Source organism: Cheilinus undulatus, linkage group 22, assembly GCF_018320785.1.
Source record: "Cheilinus undulatus linkage group 22, ASM1832078v1, whole genome shotgun sequence".
Taxonomy (NCBI): Eukaryota; Metazoa; Chordata; class Actinopteri; order Labriformes; family Labridae; genus Cheilinus; species Cheilinus undulatus.
In genome coordinates this window covers 12,571,973-12,590,358 of record NC_054886.1, presented here as the reverse complement: position 1 = coordinate 12,590,358, position 18,386 = coordinate 12,571,973, and the positions used below count along the sequence as shown (strand labels likewise).

At 42.4% G+C, this 18,386-nt stretch overlaps 1 protein-coding gene and 1 long non-coding RNA gene across 5 annotated transcripts in view; one reads left to right on the top strand and one right to left on the bottom strand.

Moving 5' to 3' along the window:
* chd3 (chromodomain helicase DNA binding protein 3) overlaps positions 1–5,456 on the bottom strand; it is a 68,076-nt gene extending 62,620 nt beyond the window's left edge. For 3 of the 4 annotated variants that reach the window (XM_041778981.1, XM_041778978.1, XM_041778980.1), the window contains exons 1-4: positions 5,085–5,456; positions 2,527–2,651; positions 2,250–2,438; positions 2,048–2,175 (exon numbers count right to left, since the gene is read on the bottom strand). In XM_041778981.1, the coding sequence (XP_041634915.1) occupies positions 2,048–2,175; positions 2,250–2,438; positions 2,527–2,651; positions 5,085–5,247 (605 nt within the window). In that variant the 5' untranslated portion in view covers positions 5,248–5,456. The remainder of the gene's footprint in view (positions 1–2,047; positions 2,176–2,249; positions 2,439–2,526; positions 2,652–5,084) is intronic. The other variant, XM_041778979.1, reaches the window with a different exon arrangement.
* A 9,498-nt stretch (positions 5,457–14,954) lies between these two features.
* On the top strand, positions 14,955–15,350 carry LOC121504103. Its single transcript, XR_005991434.1, has 2 exons — positions 14,955–15,094; positions 15,238–15,350. It is a non-coding gene; the product is annotated as an uncharacterized LOC121504103 (long non-coding RNA).
* The last annotated feature ends 3,036 nt before the right edge of the window (positions 15,351–18,386 follow it).

Below are 18,386 nucleotides of genomic sequence, written 5' to 3'. Positions count from 1 at the left end.
TGATGGTGACTTTATAGCAAAATTGCATTTCAGAATATTAGCAGAGTGAAAACAGAGCCAGAGAGGAAGGCAATCATCGCAGTAGAGCCAAGAGTGTGGCACTTTTATTTAGCTCAATTTATAAACAACCTGCAAAATAAAACACCACTATAGATGATTGGCCAAATGCAAAAAGTCGGTTATGTTTATTTTTTGGGTTCATTTGCTTAACCAGAGGGTGCAATGCAGTAGAAATTTTGACAGCTGTTCTTAATTTTAGTGTTTTGATTACATTTTTTAAGTTTTAGTCACATTTTAATTATTTCTACCTTTTATAGTTTTGTCTATCTTTAGTCTATGAAATCTCAAAAACATTTTAGTCCAGTTTATGTTAGTAAAAAGTGATAGCATTTTAAACCTTACTTTCAGTCCAAACATTTATTCTCTTGCCTGCATCTGGCACCAAATCATGTTAATGAGTTTTATGTATCCTGGGATTCCTGCTTTCTACAGCTGAGAGGAGGAAGAGCTACAGATATGTTGTGTTTTGACAGATTTACCCTTAGTGGACATAAATCATGGATTTTTAAATTTTTAGTCATAGTTTTAGTAGTTAAAATAACACTTGTTCAATGAGAATACTGTCACTGACAAATTTATGTAGAGCATACATTTTCTATGACTATAACCCTAGATATCATAGCCAACAATCCATCTCATGGTGTCATTTTCCTCTTTTACAACACTGTACAAAAAATAAAAAGGCATTTAAATAAATATTGTAATCAGTGACATGTCTCAGGTTGGGATATTAAAAAAATAACGCTCCGCTTATCACTTGGTATTTTGAAAAAATAGTTCATTTCCTGTTTAATGGCATTGTGGCAGCTAATAACAGTGAAAATTAGGGGTTGACTAATATTGTTTTTTTCAAGGTTGATGTTTGGAACAAAGTGTGCTTTCTTTGCACAGCTTCTCCGTCAGCCTGTCTGCAGGGCTTTGACAAGCTCTGTGCTAGTATGGATTGACAAGGTTTGACTTGAGCCCAGCGCTGCAGTGATTCTTATTTCAACAGCTTAAATTCCTGTTCAAAGGGGGTTTTAACTGAGGACTTACTTGTTTAAGTCTGTGATGACTCAACGAAGCGAGCTGTGGCATTAAACAAGGTAAGAGAAGCAGCTGTAAACTCACCGTACTTCTGCTGAAACTCAGTTGAATCAGTCATAAACACATTAAAAAGCTAGAATGAGTGCTAGCTTGCTGAGGATATACAGAGGAGCGGACACTGACAACAGGTGTGAGGGATGAATAAAAATGTAGCTGAAATGTGACAGTGTAGATCAATGTTTTGACTTTCTATCGATCTGGCTGGATAATTTATCAACCAATCGATGTACTGATATACATCAATGAATTGTTTTACCCCTACACCATATCGCCTAGCTTTAGCCATTACTCTTGACAAAACTAGCCAATCAGATGAGGTTGTGTTTAGGACATTAGATGAGACTGTGGGGAATGAAGACAAGCCAGATGGAGAGGCACACACCACAGCCAAACTGGCAAACTTTTTAATTTATCAATTACTTTAATCAGCAAAGTGTAAAATAAAAGGCTGATATAGAAAAACAGCAAAATTATGAATATTGGCCCTGACAGTGTGCTGGGCTGACAATAGGTTGACCCCTAGTGAAAACTAATAATCATTTTATAATCATGAGCAGAAGTTAGTTAAAAGACTGATGTTTCTTTAGTTGAAAATTAATAATAAAATGTAATAACTTAAGGTGTTATGTGTAGCAATTATTTCTTATTGGAACCTTAGAAACATGTAAAAAAATGGTCAGTATTCTGTATTTGCTGTAAATGCAACATTGAACTACCCTAAAGCTGATGCAGAAGCACAAACAAGCTCCTTTAAGAATAAGAAACTGCAATAAGAAAACAAGTGCTCTTTTATGACTTGCATCAGGTAAGCTCAAACATTAAGTAAGTAAATCTGCCGGCAGCACCTCCATTAGATTAAAAAGAAAACAATGCAGCTGCAAGTCTGTAAAGTTTTCCTTACCTCATGAACTGGCTAAAGGCTTTGTAGTTGGTGAGTTCCCTGTAGTCTTCCTCTGTGAAGGTATGATCAACATCCTCCAAACCCCACTCCTTCGCCAGCTGGGCTGAAGTCTTCTGCTCTATCGGTTGCTGCAAAGAAACTACAAATCAGAGCCAGAAGGTAACAGATCAAATCAAACTAGACTTAGATAAATAACTCTTACCTTTGTTGTTTCCTCCTGACTGCTGTCTCGGTCCCCATCGTCTTTTTTCTTCTTCTTTGTTTTCTTCTCCTTCCTTTCTTTATGTTTCTTCTTCTTCTTCTTTTCTCCAGAGCCATAGTCACTGGCAAAGCTGTCCGAGTTGTCACCGTAGTCTCTTTCTCTGTCCGAGTCTCTCTCTACATCGCTGTCCTGGAGTAATAAAAAAGGAGGGGAGAGATACTTCAAGTAATAAAGATTCTAATATTAGAAAATCTAAGGCATGACAGCATTAACTTACAATCTTCTTGCGCTTTTTTGCTTTGGCTGGTTTCCCTTCTTTTTCTTTCTTTTTTGCGTCCTTCTTCTTCGGTCGCCCTTTCTTCCTGACTGGGACCTCTCTGTCCGATATCTCTGGCTCTTCTTCTGGGAGAAAAGGCAGAGGAGAGATGGGGGTCGAAGACAGCATGAAAGAAAGATCAGATGAGCGATAATCTTCTCAAACGCCTCCCCACTCCCTGTGATAATCCCCACTGAACATAATTACACACAACAAAAGCTGCGTGATAGCCGTGGTGGCTTCAGGAACCTCTGACCTCTCTTGAATTGTGACACATGCTACATTAGATACAGTTTGTTGGAGGGCTGTAAGTAGATTTGACAGCTGGTTTTCCATAGAATGGAGGTAATTGGTTTATGGTGTTTAAGTGTGACCCGAAACTTTGCTAACAAACAATCAGTGATGACGTTTGGTGAAACATTCATAAATCCTAACCTGTACACAAGAAGTCTGGGACTCCACTTTAAACACTTTAGATTTAAGGGAATAAATAATTTAAGCCTCCTACTTCTGTCCTTTATCTGGGTAAAATCTCAAGCTTGCCTCTAAAAGAAACGTCTTATATCTCTGCTTGCAAAGAGAAAGTGATGTGAAAATATCAGGCCAGTTATTCCCCAAGGTCCCTGTGCAATATCACAACCACAAAGAAAGCAATTTAACCTGTAACCTGACCCGGCTTTGGAGTATTACAGAGATATAGCAGCAGCAGCCTCTGCCTCAATGTACAAACTGCAACAGAGCATTAAAGCAGAACTGAAATATGGGCTGCGGTCTCCACCATGCAACCAGCCTGTATGCTAGGCTGCATTTTCTCTCATTTTATTGTCTGCCTGCCTTTGTTGTTGAGCGCTAACCCACCAGCAGCAGCAGCAGCAGCAACAGCTCCCCACCTCCTCTTCCACCACCACCACCTCCTCGTCGCTCCCACCCCCGTCCAGTAAAACAAACCCCGCTCCCCCGCTTATCGGTGCTGCGCGCAGCCGACGAAGACACGCCGGAGGCGGCGACGGCACGCACGCTGGGCTCGGTGATTCGGAGGCCGCCAGCTAGCGGGACGGTGCGGCGAACTAGAACGACTCTTTTAGCCGCTGTGCTATTCCCACACTGGGACCCCGACCACCACAGCAGCTGGGGGTCGTCAGAGGGTTAAATATAAGGTCCTCCTCAGGATTAAACACGACTGTAATTTATCTGTCTGGCACCGGCATGGCGGCGGCTCCGTAGCTGAGCTTATCAAGCCTACATGCAGACAATAGATGATTCCTGTATTATTCATAAATATGACACAGTGTGTCTCATTTGTTTTTGAATAATGTCACATTTTCTTGATATTTACACATGCAAAGTGATTTTCAAGTTTTTCTGCTTCATCAGCACTGTTTCTTAACCACATTAGTGCAAGTTATTATGATTAAATTGGAACCCCAGGTCTGCTGCACTGCTTTTTAACTTCTACCATCGCAGTGTGGTTAACCAGCCTCTACTTTGAGCACCTTCACCGCGGCAGCTTCACTGACACAGAAACTTCCAGAATGACATCCAGTCAATCACGTTTTGACAAGATCAATACTGCAGACAAAGCAACTCCTGCAGCACAAGAACGCTGCGCAAAATGACTTGATTATTCATATTATAAGATTGGCATGTAGCTAATTAATATGCAAAGCTTTAAAATGAGCTAAACTGTCACATCTTCCTAGCCTCAAAGTGAGCAGCATGCAGCAGCAGTGTCCTATTTTGACCTGTCATGGAGACAATGAGGGTAGTGAGGGGGCAAGTTTCTGTCTCACACCGCGATTTCACACCAGCTTTCATGTCTGCACAGCAAAACGCATCATCTCCTCCCATGATGGGTATCAAATATATGTAGCCTCCAGCCAGCGGAGTCCATGTTTATGCCTGCCGTGAGCTTTATACCCTTCAGGGCGACCTTATTACCCCGCAGACCGAGCTCATTTACATGCCATGACATGTCTGGGAGCTGTCAAAAGGGATTTAAGGGACAACTTTTTGATGGTGGGGAACAAAAACAGAAGCGGTGGCAAGTTGGTGTAAACTTTGTTGGGATGTGCAGGAGGTGAAGAGGAAGTGGAGCGGGAGAAAATGAGCTCACAACAACACAGAAGAACCGCACATTTGGCCGGTTGTGTGTTTTTGCAGTTTGTTGTGCTTATTTTAAAAGCGCGCGCTCATCTTTTATCGAGCTAGTAAAAGAAAAAATATGGCACCTCCGGCAGCATTTACGTGCCATAACGGGGACATGTAGCGGTTTTAGGAGGTGACACATTTGCCTGTTTGTTTAAATATCGTCTAGTAAGTATGTTTCTATTTTTTACGCACGCACCAGTCTCCTCGCTGCTTCCAGCTGCACCGTACTGGAAGTAAAGGAGCAGACATGGAGCTCAAACTGCAGCTATACTCCTAACAAGCCATTTCTGCACATTTTTTAGTGCCAGTAAGTGGGTTTTTTACCCCGTGCGCGCGCACCCGACTTGTCCGCCAGTTTTTCTTTACTGTACCTGGCGCGGCTGGTGTTGCAGTTTCCCGAGGCGCCGCCGGCGAGTTTATGTCGCTTGCGTTCTCGTCTAGGTCTCCGTCGTCGTCTTCTTCATCAAAATCTCCTCCCTCGGAATTAACCACCATGCCCTCGTCTTCCTCACAGGACCGGAGAGGAGAGGACATTATATTCCTGTCATTGGGTCCGTCCTTGTATGCAAAAAAGCGTATTCTTGCTCGAATGTGTGATATTTATTTAATATTCAAATCGGCACAGAAAAAAGTGGGGGGCGTTTTGAAATATTTTACACTAGGCAGAGCAACAAAGATGGCCGCCCTCTTATATTTATTTTTTAACAACCCCCCCAATAAGAAAAAATCCCCTTACATAAAAAATGGCTGACTATATTATTTCAGAACGCACCCCCCTCCTCCTTTCTCTATCTCTCTCCGTCTCTCTTTCTCCCTCCGCGCGCCCCCTCCCTCCTTAAAAACGTACACATTGTTACAAGAAAAAGGGGTGTGTGGCTGCATGTAAGTTACATTGTTACTTGTTTGTTTCTTTTCTGTCTGCCCCCCTCCCTCCCTCTCTTTTTTAGCTCTCTCCCTCTCTCTCCAAGTCCGGATCAGTCACGAATCCGACAGACTTGCCTGGTGTCACTGTCACTTGCGAGATCACACGCGACAACTCTCGCTTTCTGCATTGCAGAGCCCGACACAAATCTATCAAATATGGCCACCTTAGATTCTCCGGAGCCCCCACCGTTGTATAAAAAGTATTTTGGAGCAGCAGGGTTGTGTGTGTGTGTGTGCGTGCGTGTGTTTCGCGTGTGTGTATGAGTGCTGGGGAGGGATTGAGAGAGGGGGGTTGGGAAAATCTGCCGCAGCCATGCCCAGACTTACATCAGATTGTATTGCTTAAAAATTAACTACTTGTGGTGGGGATGAAAACAATTCAGAATATGCAAACTAACCCCCCCTCTTTTTAAACCACCACATTAACCAGCTCAAAGTGCACCATTCGTTCTTGTTACTGAGGTTTGAAAACAAACACAAGCATTTTTGTGCACACTTACTGTAAAATCACAGGCTGCAGGCTGTGCCGGCTGGATGGCAGTAAGGCCATGGGAGTCCCGAGATCCCATCCAGTCCTCAGCGGCTGCTCGGGGCACTTTTCTGTTTGGACAAAAGGAATTCTGATTTGCAGCTCAAATGTGAAGCTCGGTTGCAGCTGGAATAGGAGACTGAGGGGGAAATGTGACAGAGATAGAGATGAAATTAGAAAGGGGGTCAGGTATGGGTGTATTCAGGGGAACCTCAAGAACAAAAAAACATTTGGCAGAAATGTGTGTGCTTTGACACTCATTATTTTACAGAATTAACGGTAATTATTCAATTTAAAGCTACTTTGAGGACTTCTAAACCAGTTATGAAACAAGCTTAAATTAATATTCCCACGCCCTACAAAATTAAAAGAGACCATTTGCAACACGATCTATGATTCCTTTACTTATTTCTTTGATGGCTAAACTGCTGCCAGGGGGTAGGTAAGCAGTGTTGAACTACTTGTTGCAGAAACAGCCTCCCCCACCCCACAATTCCACAGCTAAGATTTTTGGTGATAATCATATAGACTCAAAAATGTGATTTATTATTGATGCAGGATGGTGCTGGAGACAAAGTAACTCTGTGGAGGGAGGCAAATGTGTCCCAAATGGATGATAATCCAGTGCAAGCCGCACACCTAATGTGCAAAATTCAAGAGCAACATGGATTCTCCCTTATGATAACAATGGAACAGATTTTGAAGTGAGTACATGTGTTTCTCATGTGTCCCACTGCTGAAATCATGACTGGTCATTTGATTTCAATAACACTTTATAAATATTGAAATGAATATTTATTTAATGATTGGTTGATTTGGATTGCAGATGTAGAATTTAAGACCTGCATTAAAGGACTTTGGAGCTACAAAATTATATGCAGCTACTTGATGACTATCATGCCCAATGAGGCAAAAATATCCACAACTATCCAGCAGCAGTCCCAGAGCACAACTTCTGTGGTGACAGTGTGACAAAAGTCCCTGGAAGTAACATCATAGCATAACAGACTGTATAATCCATTAGCCATCCTAAAAACACAGCTTACACTACCGCCAAGCCACTTCCTTGTGAGTTTCTGACAGCTATCAATGTTGACTCTTCAATCATAATGAGAGAAAGGTTCATAATTAGTGCTTTATCTTTTTAATTGCATTAATCACATGTATCATTGTCTCTTTCAGCACATTTTCACTGTAGTCTCCCTGCAGCCTTGCATTGATGTAAAAAAAGTCAGTTGTTGCTCCTTAATGTGCCTTTACCCTTTTAAAAAAAAACTCGCAGAGGAAAAGTCAAAAGACATTTCACTCATTAGCATTCCTTTATTTCCTCTTCAATCCATGACAAGTTCCTTTTTTCTGTGGTTAAGTTCATGTCCTACGCTCTAAGTTCCTTGTTTTCTTTCGAAATAAAAGCAGGTCTTTGTTCAAACAGAAATTCAATTAGGCTTAGTTCGATTCAAAAATCCTAAATGAAACAAAAATATGCCAATTAGCAAAGTTTCAAAATGCACTGAAAAGGAGATTAATCACAGTTAATTATGGAAATTCTGAGATTAATTCTCATTAAAAATTAAAATTGTTTGAGAGCCTTAATTTTCTAAACAATAAAATATATAAAGATTGTACATTTCCTTAAACATGCACTGAATATAAAATACACGAGCAAAGTGACCTTTATTTATTTATATGTTTAAAAAAAACATACTCATACACTATTTTGTTGAGTTTATAGTGTTTAAATCTTTTTGATTTTATGAATCAATCGTCAGTATAATCTTTTGGCTTTTCTTTTTGACAAAAAATCCCCCTTTAATGTCAAGGTGAAAATAGTTTTCTACAAAGTAATGTAAATTTAAAAATATTTAATGTAAATTAAGTGCCTGCATAAATAAACATCCCCTTCAATTCAGTATTACGTAGATGCTCCTTTGGCTGCAATTACAGCACTGAGTCACTCCATTCATCTTTGAAAAACTGCTTAAGCTCCTTCAGGTTGCACAGGGATTGGGTGTTAACAGCACTTTCAAAGTTCGGCCACAAATTCTCTGTTGGACTGAGGTCTGGGCTTTGACTCAGCCACTCCAGAACATTCACCTTGTTGTCTATAAACCATTTCTGTTTAGCTTTGCTGTTTGCCTAGAGTCATTGTCTTGCTGGAAAAAAAATCTTCCAAGTCCTAGATGTCTTGACTGAATAAGATTGTCCGCCTGGACTTCCCTAAAGTTTGCCACATTAATTTTACTGTCTGACTTTAAAGCCTTAAAGGGTCAGCTACTGAGAGGCCACCCCACATCATGATGCTGCCACCACCATGCTTCACAGTGGGGATGGTGTGCTTGCAGTGATGTGCAGTGCAACATAGTGTCTTGTCTGATGGCCAAAAAACAAAGAACTTCCTTCCAATTAACTATGGAGTCTCCTGCATGCCTTTTGGCATATTGTTGCATTTTTTTCACCAGCGACTTTCTTTTTGCCACTCTCCCATATAGCTTTGACTGGCGAAGAACCCAGGTAACAGTTGTCATATACAGAATCTCTCCCATCACAGCTGCTAAGGCTTGTAAAGCCTCTAGAGCAGTCATCTCTCTCATTGGTCTCCTTCTTGCATGGTCACTCATTTGTGAGGATGGCCTGATCTAGGCAGATTTACACATGTGCAATATTTCTTCCACTTCTTAATTATGGATTTAACTGAACTCTGGGGGATCTTCAGTGCCATGGAATTTGTTTGTATCCATCTCCTGACTTCCTACTTTATGATAACCTTTTCTCTGAGTTGCTTGGAGTGTTCCTTTATCTTCATGGTGTAATGGTAGCCAGGAATACTGATTGATCAGTGACTGGACCGTCAAGACACAGGTGTCTGTACTACTATCACTGTGCTCAGGTGATCCCCATTTCACCAGTTGTGGGACTAATTGGCTGGACCTCTGTGGATTAAAGTCAGTCACTTTAAAGGGTGTGACTATTTACAGTGTGTACTCTCTAGTTTTACATTATAGGTTGTCATTTGATATGACTTTGTAGAAATATGTTTTCACTTTGACATTACAGAGTTTATTTTTGTAATTTCTTCTTAAATATAGCAAAAGTACAGTACTCAACCTTAATAAATGTAAACAATACAGCACTATTAACATTTTATTAAAAAAAAAACACACACACAAACCATTTATTTCAACTTTACAATACATGTTAAGAGTTGGTATCATAGTCTGTTTTAAGTTAAGTTTGTTAATCATGTCACTTCTATTAGCTACCAAAGCATTAGTTCTTAGCATTTTAAGAAATATCAAAAGATAGTTTCGTAGGTTCATCCACCCAAAAAAGGCAAGTTGAAGTTACCAAAATTATACAAAATTTACATTTTTTATTTAGTTGGGGGAAAAAAATAAAAGGCACACAAACAGGGACAAAGTTCAACAGTTACAAAATGCAGTATTCTGTTTTTACCACTGACTTATAAAACTATCTTCAATCCCTCAAGTCGCCAACATATAACAGGCAAGACCTTCATATTTAGAATTCTTTGAGCTTAAAGTTCACTCTTGACTATGGAGAGGGTTGGACAACAAAAGTATATATAAAGGAGAACTATACTGCTGTTGTTAGAGCTTTTAGCATCCTTTACAGAAACATCAAAAGTTTGAGATCTTTAGGATCACTTTAAAAAAAATTAAAGTAGCAATCTGCAGAAGACAGGTGTACGAATCCAGTCCATGATTAAGAGCTGTTGTGATATTAGATTTGAAATATAATACTATGAAAGAACAAACAATATCAGTACTTGTCTCAATACCTCTGTAACAAATAGACACCCTTGATACCTAATATAGGGTGATTTCTTGTTTCAATTACCAAAAAAATCTGGTAAACTCCCACATATCATCTAAATTGCATAGATAAGTAGGCAACATTTCAGCATTTCTGCAGTTCAGACAGTGCTCTGTCTATTGTTTTAGCTTCTGGTTAAAAAGTAAGACTGAAGATCTCTTGTAGTTTTACAGTTTTGGTATCACTTACCGTTGCATTGATAGAGATAATTACACTTTAAAATAGATGGTTCAAGGCACATCAGAAAGTAGTATCCAACCTTAGTAGAAATTGCAGCTCTAAAATAGAATACCCACCTTCACCACCTGAATATACCCTAAATCAGAGGTGCTCATCCTTAGTTGAGTGGACAGTTGTGCTGCTTCTGAAGAAAATCCATCCAATCTTTGCTGAGATATTGTGTTAAGAAGCAAGAGGTGAACATGAGGCCCATCATCCTTGTCTGACTCATGACCTCAGTCCATCCCTGAGTCAACGATGAAAATTGTGCAAAGTTTGAAGAAAATCCTTTAAATCACTCTCAAGATACACAGTTCACAAGCAAGGGATGAAAATGAGGCCCAATGACCTCGACCTTTGACTTATGACCTCCAAATTCAATCAGTTTATGCTCAAGTCAGGGTTGATGATTGGGCCACTCCCACCTTGGCTATTGCTGGCGCAGAGGCCTTAAAATGTAAAATGCCTTCAGTAGAAAGATAAATGAAGGTTATACAAAGGACAGAAGCCAACTAATCCTCCTCGTCCAGAGCACCCAAAGAGCCATTATGGAGTCATTATTGTTGCAAAACTCAAGAGCTCATGTTAATGTTTTGAGAGCATTACTTATTAATTTTTTTACAAACTTTCCACAAAAACCTGCTTTTGAGCTCAGAACTGCCATATTGTTCTTAGATTTTCACTGTTTGTGCTCAAAATGTCGGCTTGTTCTCAACACTTTAGTTGCTTGCTCTGTGCTTTAAGTGGGCTGGTACGCATCGGTATGCAGCAACGCAACTTCTAAATTTTACCCCCCGGCATACTGGGACTTCTCATCAGTTGTCGGTGGGCTCTCCTGTCCTCTTCACAGCTTATAGCTTTTATGGATGATTCATTTTAGCATCAAGAAAGAAGCACTGCCGCACTTCTTATTGTGTACCAAGACTTTTGTCTCTGCGTACAAATTCACATGAACTCACCAGTCACTGTGTTGGTGGAAAACTGGAGTAAAAAACATTCACTTTTCCAGGACAGTCCAGTACTAGCATGCACGTGGAAGCGCCTGTGCTGAAAGGCCAGATGCTCCACTAACACCTGTTGCTGCTGGTGCCAAACTGACTGAAGTATCAATACTACACTATCTATATATAAACATTTATAAAGTACATGTTCAGTATCAATTACTCTAACAAAGTATCAACACCAGTGAGTACTTTAAAATACGTCTTGCCACTGCTTCTCCCCCAAGTGCTTCCCTGACTCTCTTTCCTCCAGACTGTGTTGCCTTTACTGCTTGTCTGTGTCACACGACTTTGGGGACATCAGTAATAGATCTCAGCAGCTCCACTTGCACTCAGTGTGGCCCCAGAGTCGATTTTGAAATTGTGAGAAAACATAAAAAAAAGTACTCTAAGGCCACATGTCAATGCCACAAATCATCTAAAGACCAAATCTTTCAAACATATAAGATAAATATTTTTATTAAAATCTTTGACAACTTGTTTTTCTTAAATTCTTGCTTAAAACTAGTGGCTATAGTTGTGCTCATGATTTTTCCAATATTAATGATCCCATATGTCTTTCATAACTCTGCTTTTCTTACAGATGGATCTGGACTCCTTTTTAAAATACAGCAGCAGTCACAACACAATAACTCAGTACATTTGATTCCATTTAAAGTTATTGCTGAGACAGGCCATGCTTGGATTATTCTTTTATGGTCTGTATATCACAAGTTAATTGTCATGTTATCTTAAGATAACAAAATAATAAGCCTGTAATCGAGATAAATCAAAAGGCCATTTCCTTATGTAATGTTTTACCATGGGATTAGGTGTCGGGCTGGCAGATAGCATCTTCACTCCATTTTTTTAGGGTGAAATTCAGATGAAGCCGTGTTTCATTGATAACCTCTTTGCAATGAACCTCTCAGAGTCTGATGCAATCAGTACTAACCCTGCTGCAATTTTAAAACTTGATATTTCATAATAGAATAACAAAAGCAAGCTGTTTCCTGGTCATGAATAATCCATTTCTAATCTAAATTCAGCATTTTGTTTCTGGACATGTAAAAAATAATCCATCATTACAATTTTGCAGTATCAAGATAACTACGCTATCAACCTCTATCCCAAAGATAATGCATTTAAAAACACTGTGGTGGCTCCCGTAGTGCACTTTTTTTCCTGGAGAGTTTATCTTTTTCCCTAATACTAATAATTCTTCAATCCATTACATGCAACCTCCAAAAAGCAGTCAATTCATCCTTCAGTAAGACTGGGCATTTGTGCACCGTTTAAAGAAAATCCCATAAAGCATTCTAGAGAGATTGGGTTCACAAGCAAGGGATGGACACACTGCCTAATAACAGTGGCCCTCTGGCCTCAACATTGATTCAGTTCATCCTTCAGTAAGAGTCGACATGTGTGAGAGGTTTGAAGAAAATCACTCAAAGTGTCACCTGAAATATGAAAAAACACTCCAATTATCTACTCTCTCTCTCTCTCTCTGCTGCAACAGGTGTCTGAGCTCCCCTGGTGCCCACAAACAGGAGGGGAGGAATTCCTTAGCGCCTGATCCAAGAGAGACACATCTGCCAAGAGAGAAAAGACACAGTGGGAGGAAGTGATTGTGTCTGTGCAGGGATGGAGCATTCACAGCTACATCCCTGAGTGTGAAGTGTTTGCAGCTATGACCCTGCATGTGTCAAAAAAAAAAAAAAAACTGGGGTTAAACTAACCAGGACTCTGTCTTGTACGCCGCAGGCCCTGACACACTGCACTACTGTTCTGTGACTACACCACCCCCCACCCCCGTGTCCGTTTGGCAGGGAGACATGAGAGGATGAGAGGGAAAAGCGCCTCCCCTGGGTGCTGCGCTCCAGCTAACCCAGATTTTATGCAGTGTGACACACAGAGAGGAGACACCGGCGCCTGTGTTGCATTCAGAGTCGAGCTGTCTGAAACCCAGGCAGCCCTGAAAGGAGATAATACTGTTCCTGCAGTGGTGGGGATTTAGAGGAAAAGTTAGCTTAACACATTACAACAAAGTGTTTAAATTTAAAGTCAGACATATTCTTTCTGTTAGCAGTCTCATATGAGCCAGTTGAACGGTTCAAATGATGAGTTTTTGCCCTACAGGCTTGAGGCTTCTTAAGTTTTATGTTTAATTGGTTTATATTTGGTTCTTGATTCTCTTCTTCTGGTTCTTGCAAGGTCTTCAATCCCATCTTTGCAACAAAACGAATTATTAAGTATTATTTTGGCATATATGGACCTAATAGTTTAAGAAGAGCAATATTATTCATGTGCTGATTGAATATCTAAGGTTTCTTTTCTTCTTTTCTGTTTTTATATGTAATGTAAGTTAAGGTAAATGGATGCAGCCCACCTTGGACCTGAAGTAAGACCAGATGGGCTTACTGACATCTTAAAGTCATGTAAGAAACAAATTACAAGCTAAAGCAGTGAAAATGTTTTGATTCTGTTTAAAGGTGTTCTTATCAGGTGCTGGCAGACTCAGAATGAGGGTAGAGGGCAATTGCCCCACCTGACATCCTCATATTTGGAAAAATCAGCTGAGAAAGGGCCCTCTTAGATGGCCCTGCAGTATAAAAATATGATAAAGTGCCCTCTCTGGTGTCATCAAAGTCAATTAATGCAGCAGCATGCCCTCTTTGGAGCCCTCAAAATGGACAGAATTAATTAACGTGCCCTCAAGGATGTCTTCTAAGTGGACTAGACATGACAAAGTGCCTTTTATAATGCCCTCTAAGTGGACAAAATGTGTTACAATGCCTTCTAGGGTGCCCTCAAAGTGGACCACTCTTTATTAAGCACCCTCTTTGGTGCCCTCACAGTAGGCAAAATTGGACAACGTGCTCACTAGAGTGCCTTCTAAGTGGACAAAATATGACAGAGTGCCTTCTTTGGTGCCCTCAAAGTAGACAAAATGCATTGACGTGCCCTTTAGGGTGCCCCCAAAGTAGACAGAATATGGCAAAGTGCCCTCTAAGCTGACAAAATGTGTTGAAGTGCCCTCTAGGGTGTGCTCAACTGGACAAATGCAACAAAGTGTTCTTAAGGGGTGCCAACAAAGTGGATTTAATTTACATGGCGCCCTCAAGTGGACAGAATATGACAAAATGCCCCCAATGGTCCCCTCAAAATGGACTAGGCGTAACAAGTGGACAAAATGCATTAAAGAACCAAATGCCCACCACCACTTTCGTTATATCAACTGCAACCTAAATTTATGAAATTTTCAAAATCAATATAATGAAAAATGTGGCAGTTTAGACCTTGGATGGAACAAAACATATGACTGAACCTTGAGACAGGCCCAAACTATAGGAGGACATGCATGCAAGCATTTCATTTCAGTCTTTTGATTTTTTTAATAATGTACATTATGGTGGATTTTTAAAAAAAAGATTGTAAGAAAATAAGACATTATCAGAAGCAAACCAACTTTCTTAATATTTCCATCCAAGATAACAAGATACTTAGGTCAAGATCTCAGGAAAAAACAGAATGTATTCCCTGTCCAGTAAAACAATGTAAAATAAAGTATATGAACACGTCAGCATAGGACCACTGAAAACAGCCCTGCAACCTACTTTTGAGTCCTGACCCACCAGTTTAGAACCACTGGTCTACACTGTAAGCCTGGATGATGTGGTGTTTTACTTTGTTTAGTCGTTTTATTTTTGTGGAACTTCCGGTTTCCGGAGGCTGTGACTGGCTGCTAACTTTCCTGTGTTCTCCCTGAGGCTTCCTCCCCTTCCCCCCGGTGCTGTGGAGAGTTCACACCTGCAGCGTATCACTCATCAGGAGCGCTACTTAAGACCTGCTGCGGCTCTCTACAGCGCCTGAGTCTCGTCTTACCTACCTCACGGTAATCGTCAGCTCCAGGCTCCTTCTCTCACGAGATTCCTCCAGAGAAGTTCACCAGTGTTTCTACCATTGAGATTTTTGAGTACTTTCTAGTGTTTGTCATCCTCTTGTTCACCTCTAACGTGCCTCTCCATTTCCTTCCAGTGCCTCCTGCCCAGATCACCGCAGCCAGCTCCAGCACTCTCTCTCCTTCTCGGACTCTTGGATTCACCCCTCCTGTTTCCACTTACCTGTACAATAAACCTGTTCTAAACTGCTATCCGTCTCCGCATCCTGGGTTCAGCCATTACCAACACATAAAAGAAGACTCAGGCCAGAAAATGGACTCAGCGGACTCGGACACCCTCAAAACAGCAATCACTCATCAAGGACAGCGACTTGGCCAGCACGAATCTATTCTCAAAGGTATCATGCAATCTCTACAGACTCTCAATACACAGGTCTCCAACATCTCTGAACAGCTACTCTCAGCCACTCAGCCTCACCACCCCCCTCCAGAGCCTCCACCTGTTAACAATCAGCCACACTCAGTAGATCCTTCACCTTCTCCTCCTATCCCCCACTTCAGAGAGCCTCAAGTCCCTCACCCTGAGTTCTTTTCAGGTGAGATAGGTAACGCCAGAGGTTTTTTGTTACGTTGTTCTTTAGTGTTCGACCAGCAACCCTCGAGTTACCCCACTGACAGAGCTAAAATAGCCTTTGTTATGAATCTGTTACGCGGGAAAGCCTCCCGCTGGGCCACTGCTGTGTGGCATAGTGAGTCCCCAGTGTTAGCCTCTTATTCGGTATTTTCTAGTGAATTGTGTCGCATCTTTGATCATCCTCTTCAGGGTCAAGAGTCAGCAAAACGCTTATTTTCCCTCTCCCAGGGTTCTCAGTCTGTGGCAGACTTTTCCATTGATTTCCGCATTGTTGCTTCTGAGAGCGGGTGGGGGGAGGCCGAACTTAAGGGTGTGTTTTTGAAAAGTCTTTCAGAGGAAATTAAGGATGAATTAGCTTCTCGGGATGAGCCCGATTCCCTTGAGGGCCTTATCTCTTTAGCTATTCGTATAGACAATCGTTTGAGGGAGAGGCGGAGGGAGAGGAGTCAGTATAGGTCGTTCAGGTCCCGTACCATAGCTCCCCCTTCTGGTCAACCCACTCCCTCTTCTCCTGTTAGACCTAGACCTTCCAGTGAGTCCTCCTCTACCCCTGTTGACGAGCCCATGCAGTTAGGTCGTGCTAGGTTAACCCCCAGTGAACGCCAAAGACGCCTTAATCTCAGATTATGCATTTATTGTGGTCATGCGGGCCACTTCCTGGTAAATTGTCCCCAGACGCCAAAAGAGAGGGCTCACTCGTGAACGAGGGCACTCGTGTGAGCCAGACCTCCTCCTCTAGCCCTCCCCTGCGCGTAATTGTTCCCTCCAGTGTCCTCTGGGGGCGCGATTCCGTCCCCATAAAAGCACTCATTGATTCCGGAGCAGATGATAATTTCATTCAAGACGACCTTGTCCAACAGCTCCAAATTCCCCTTGAATCTTTATCTGCTCCCAAGAACGTCACCGCTTTAGATGGCAGACTCATTGCTAAAGTCACTCACCGGACTGTGCCCATAACCCTTATTATCTCTGGCAATCACCGTGAAAACCTCCAACTTTTCGTTATCCCGTCTCCTCATGCTCCCATTGTTTTAGGTCTCCCTTGGCTCCGGTTACATAACCCACAGATCAATTGGAAAACCGCCACTATTACCAACTGGAGCGTCCATTGCCACTCTCACTGTCTCCGTTCAGCCATTCCCTCAGTCAGTCGCCCCCCGGTCGCTCCCAATCCTCCCGATCTGTCTAATGTTCCCCCTGAGTACCATGACCTAGCACAGGTATTTAGCAAGGAGCTAGCTGTCTCTCTTCCTCCTCATCGCCCGTACGATTGTGCTATTGATTTACTCCCCGGTGCACCCCTGCCTAGCAGTCGGCTCTATAACCTCTCAGCCCCTGAGAAGTCTGCCATGGAGACTTACATTCATGACTCGCTAGCTTCAGGTCTCATACGCCCCTCCTCGTCTCCACTAGGGGCTGGGTTCTTTTTTGTAAAAAAGAAGGACTCCTCACTCCGTCCGTGCATTGATTTCAGAGGCCTGAATGACATCACTGTTAAAAATAAATACTCTCTGCCCTTGATTGACCCCTCTTTTGAACCCCTCTGTTCCGCTCAGGTTTTTTCCAAGCTAGATCTTAGGAACGCTTATCATCTCATCAGGATCAGGGAGGGGGATGAGTGGAAGACCGCCTTTAAGACCCCCATCGGCCACTTTGAATACCTGGTCGTGCCTTTCGGTCTCACTAATGCTCCAGCCGTCTTTCAGGCCCTTATCAATGATGTGCTCAGGGACATGTTAAACCGTTTCGTGTTCGTCTATCTAGATGATATATTGATCTTTTCTCGTTCGCTCCAGGAGCACCAGCAACATGTTAGGTTAGTTCTCCAGAGACTCCTTGAAAACAAGTTATATGTCAAACCCGAGAAGTGTGAGTTTCACACCCCATCTGTGAGTTTTCTAGGGTTTATTATCGCCCAAGGCCAGCTCCAGCCAGACCCAGCCAAGATCAGGGCAGTGACAGAATGGCCCATCCCTAGCAATCGAAAAGAGCTCCAGCGATTTCTAGGTTTTGCCAACTTTTATAGAAGGTTCATTAGGGACTATAGTAGAGTGGCTGCTCCCCTCACTAGGCTCACCTCTCCCAGCTCCCCCTATCGGTGGTCCCCTGAAGCTGCTGAGGCTTTCTCCCGCCTTAAGACTCTGTTTACCTCGGCCCCTGTCCTGAAACACCCTGACTCTTCCCTCCAGTTTGTGGTCGAGGTGGATGCCTCCGAGACCGGAGCTGGGGCGGTACTGTCCCAAAGAGACCCTAAGACCCAGAAGCTCCACCCGTGTGCATTCTTCTCTCGCCGGCTGTCCCCGTCTGAGAAGAATTACGACGTTGGAAATAGAGAGTTGCTGGCTGTGGTGTGGGCGTTACAGGAGTGGAGGCACTGGCTGGAGGGCACGCAGCACCCCTTCATCATTTGGACGGACCATAAGAACCTCGCCTACCTACGTACAGCACGCCGGTTGAACTCTCGGCAGGCCCGGTGGGCGCTCTTCCTCAGCCGTTTCAACTTCACCCTCTCATACCGACCAGGCTCTCGCAACACTAAGCCTGATGCCCTCTCTCGGGTTGACTCGTCATCCCAAGAGGATACGGAGCCTGACCTGATTCTTCCCCCGTCCTGTGTAGTAGGAGCTGCTACATGGGACATAGTACAGACTG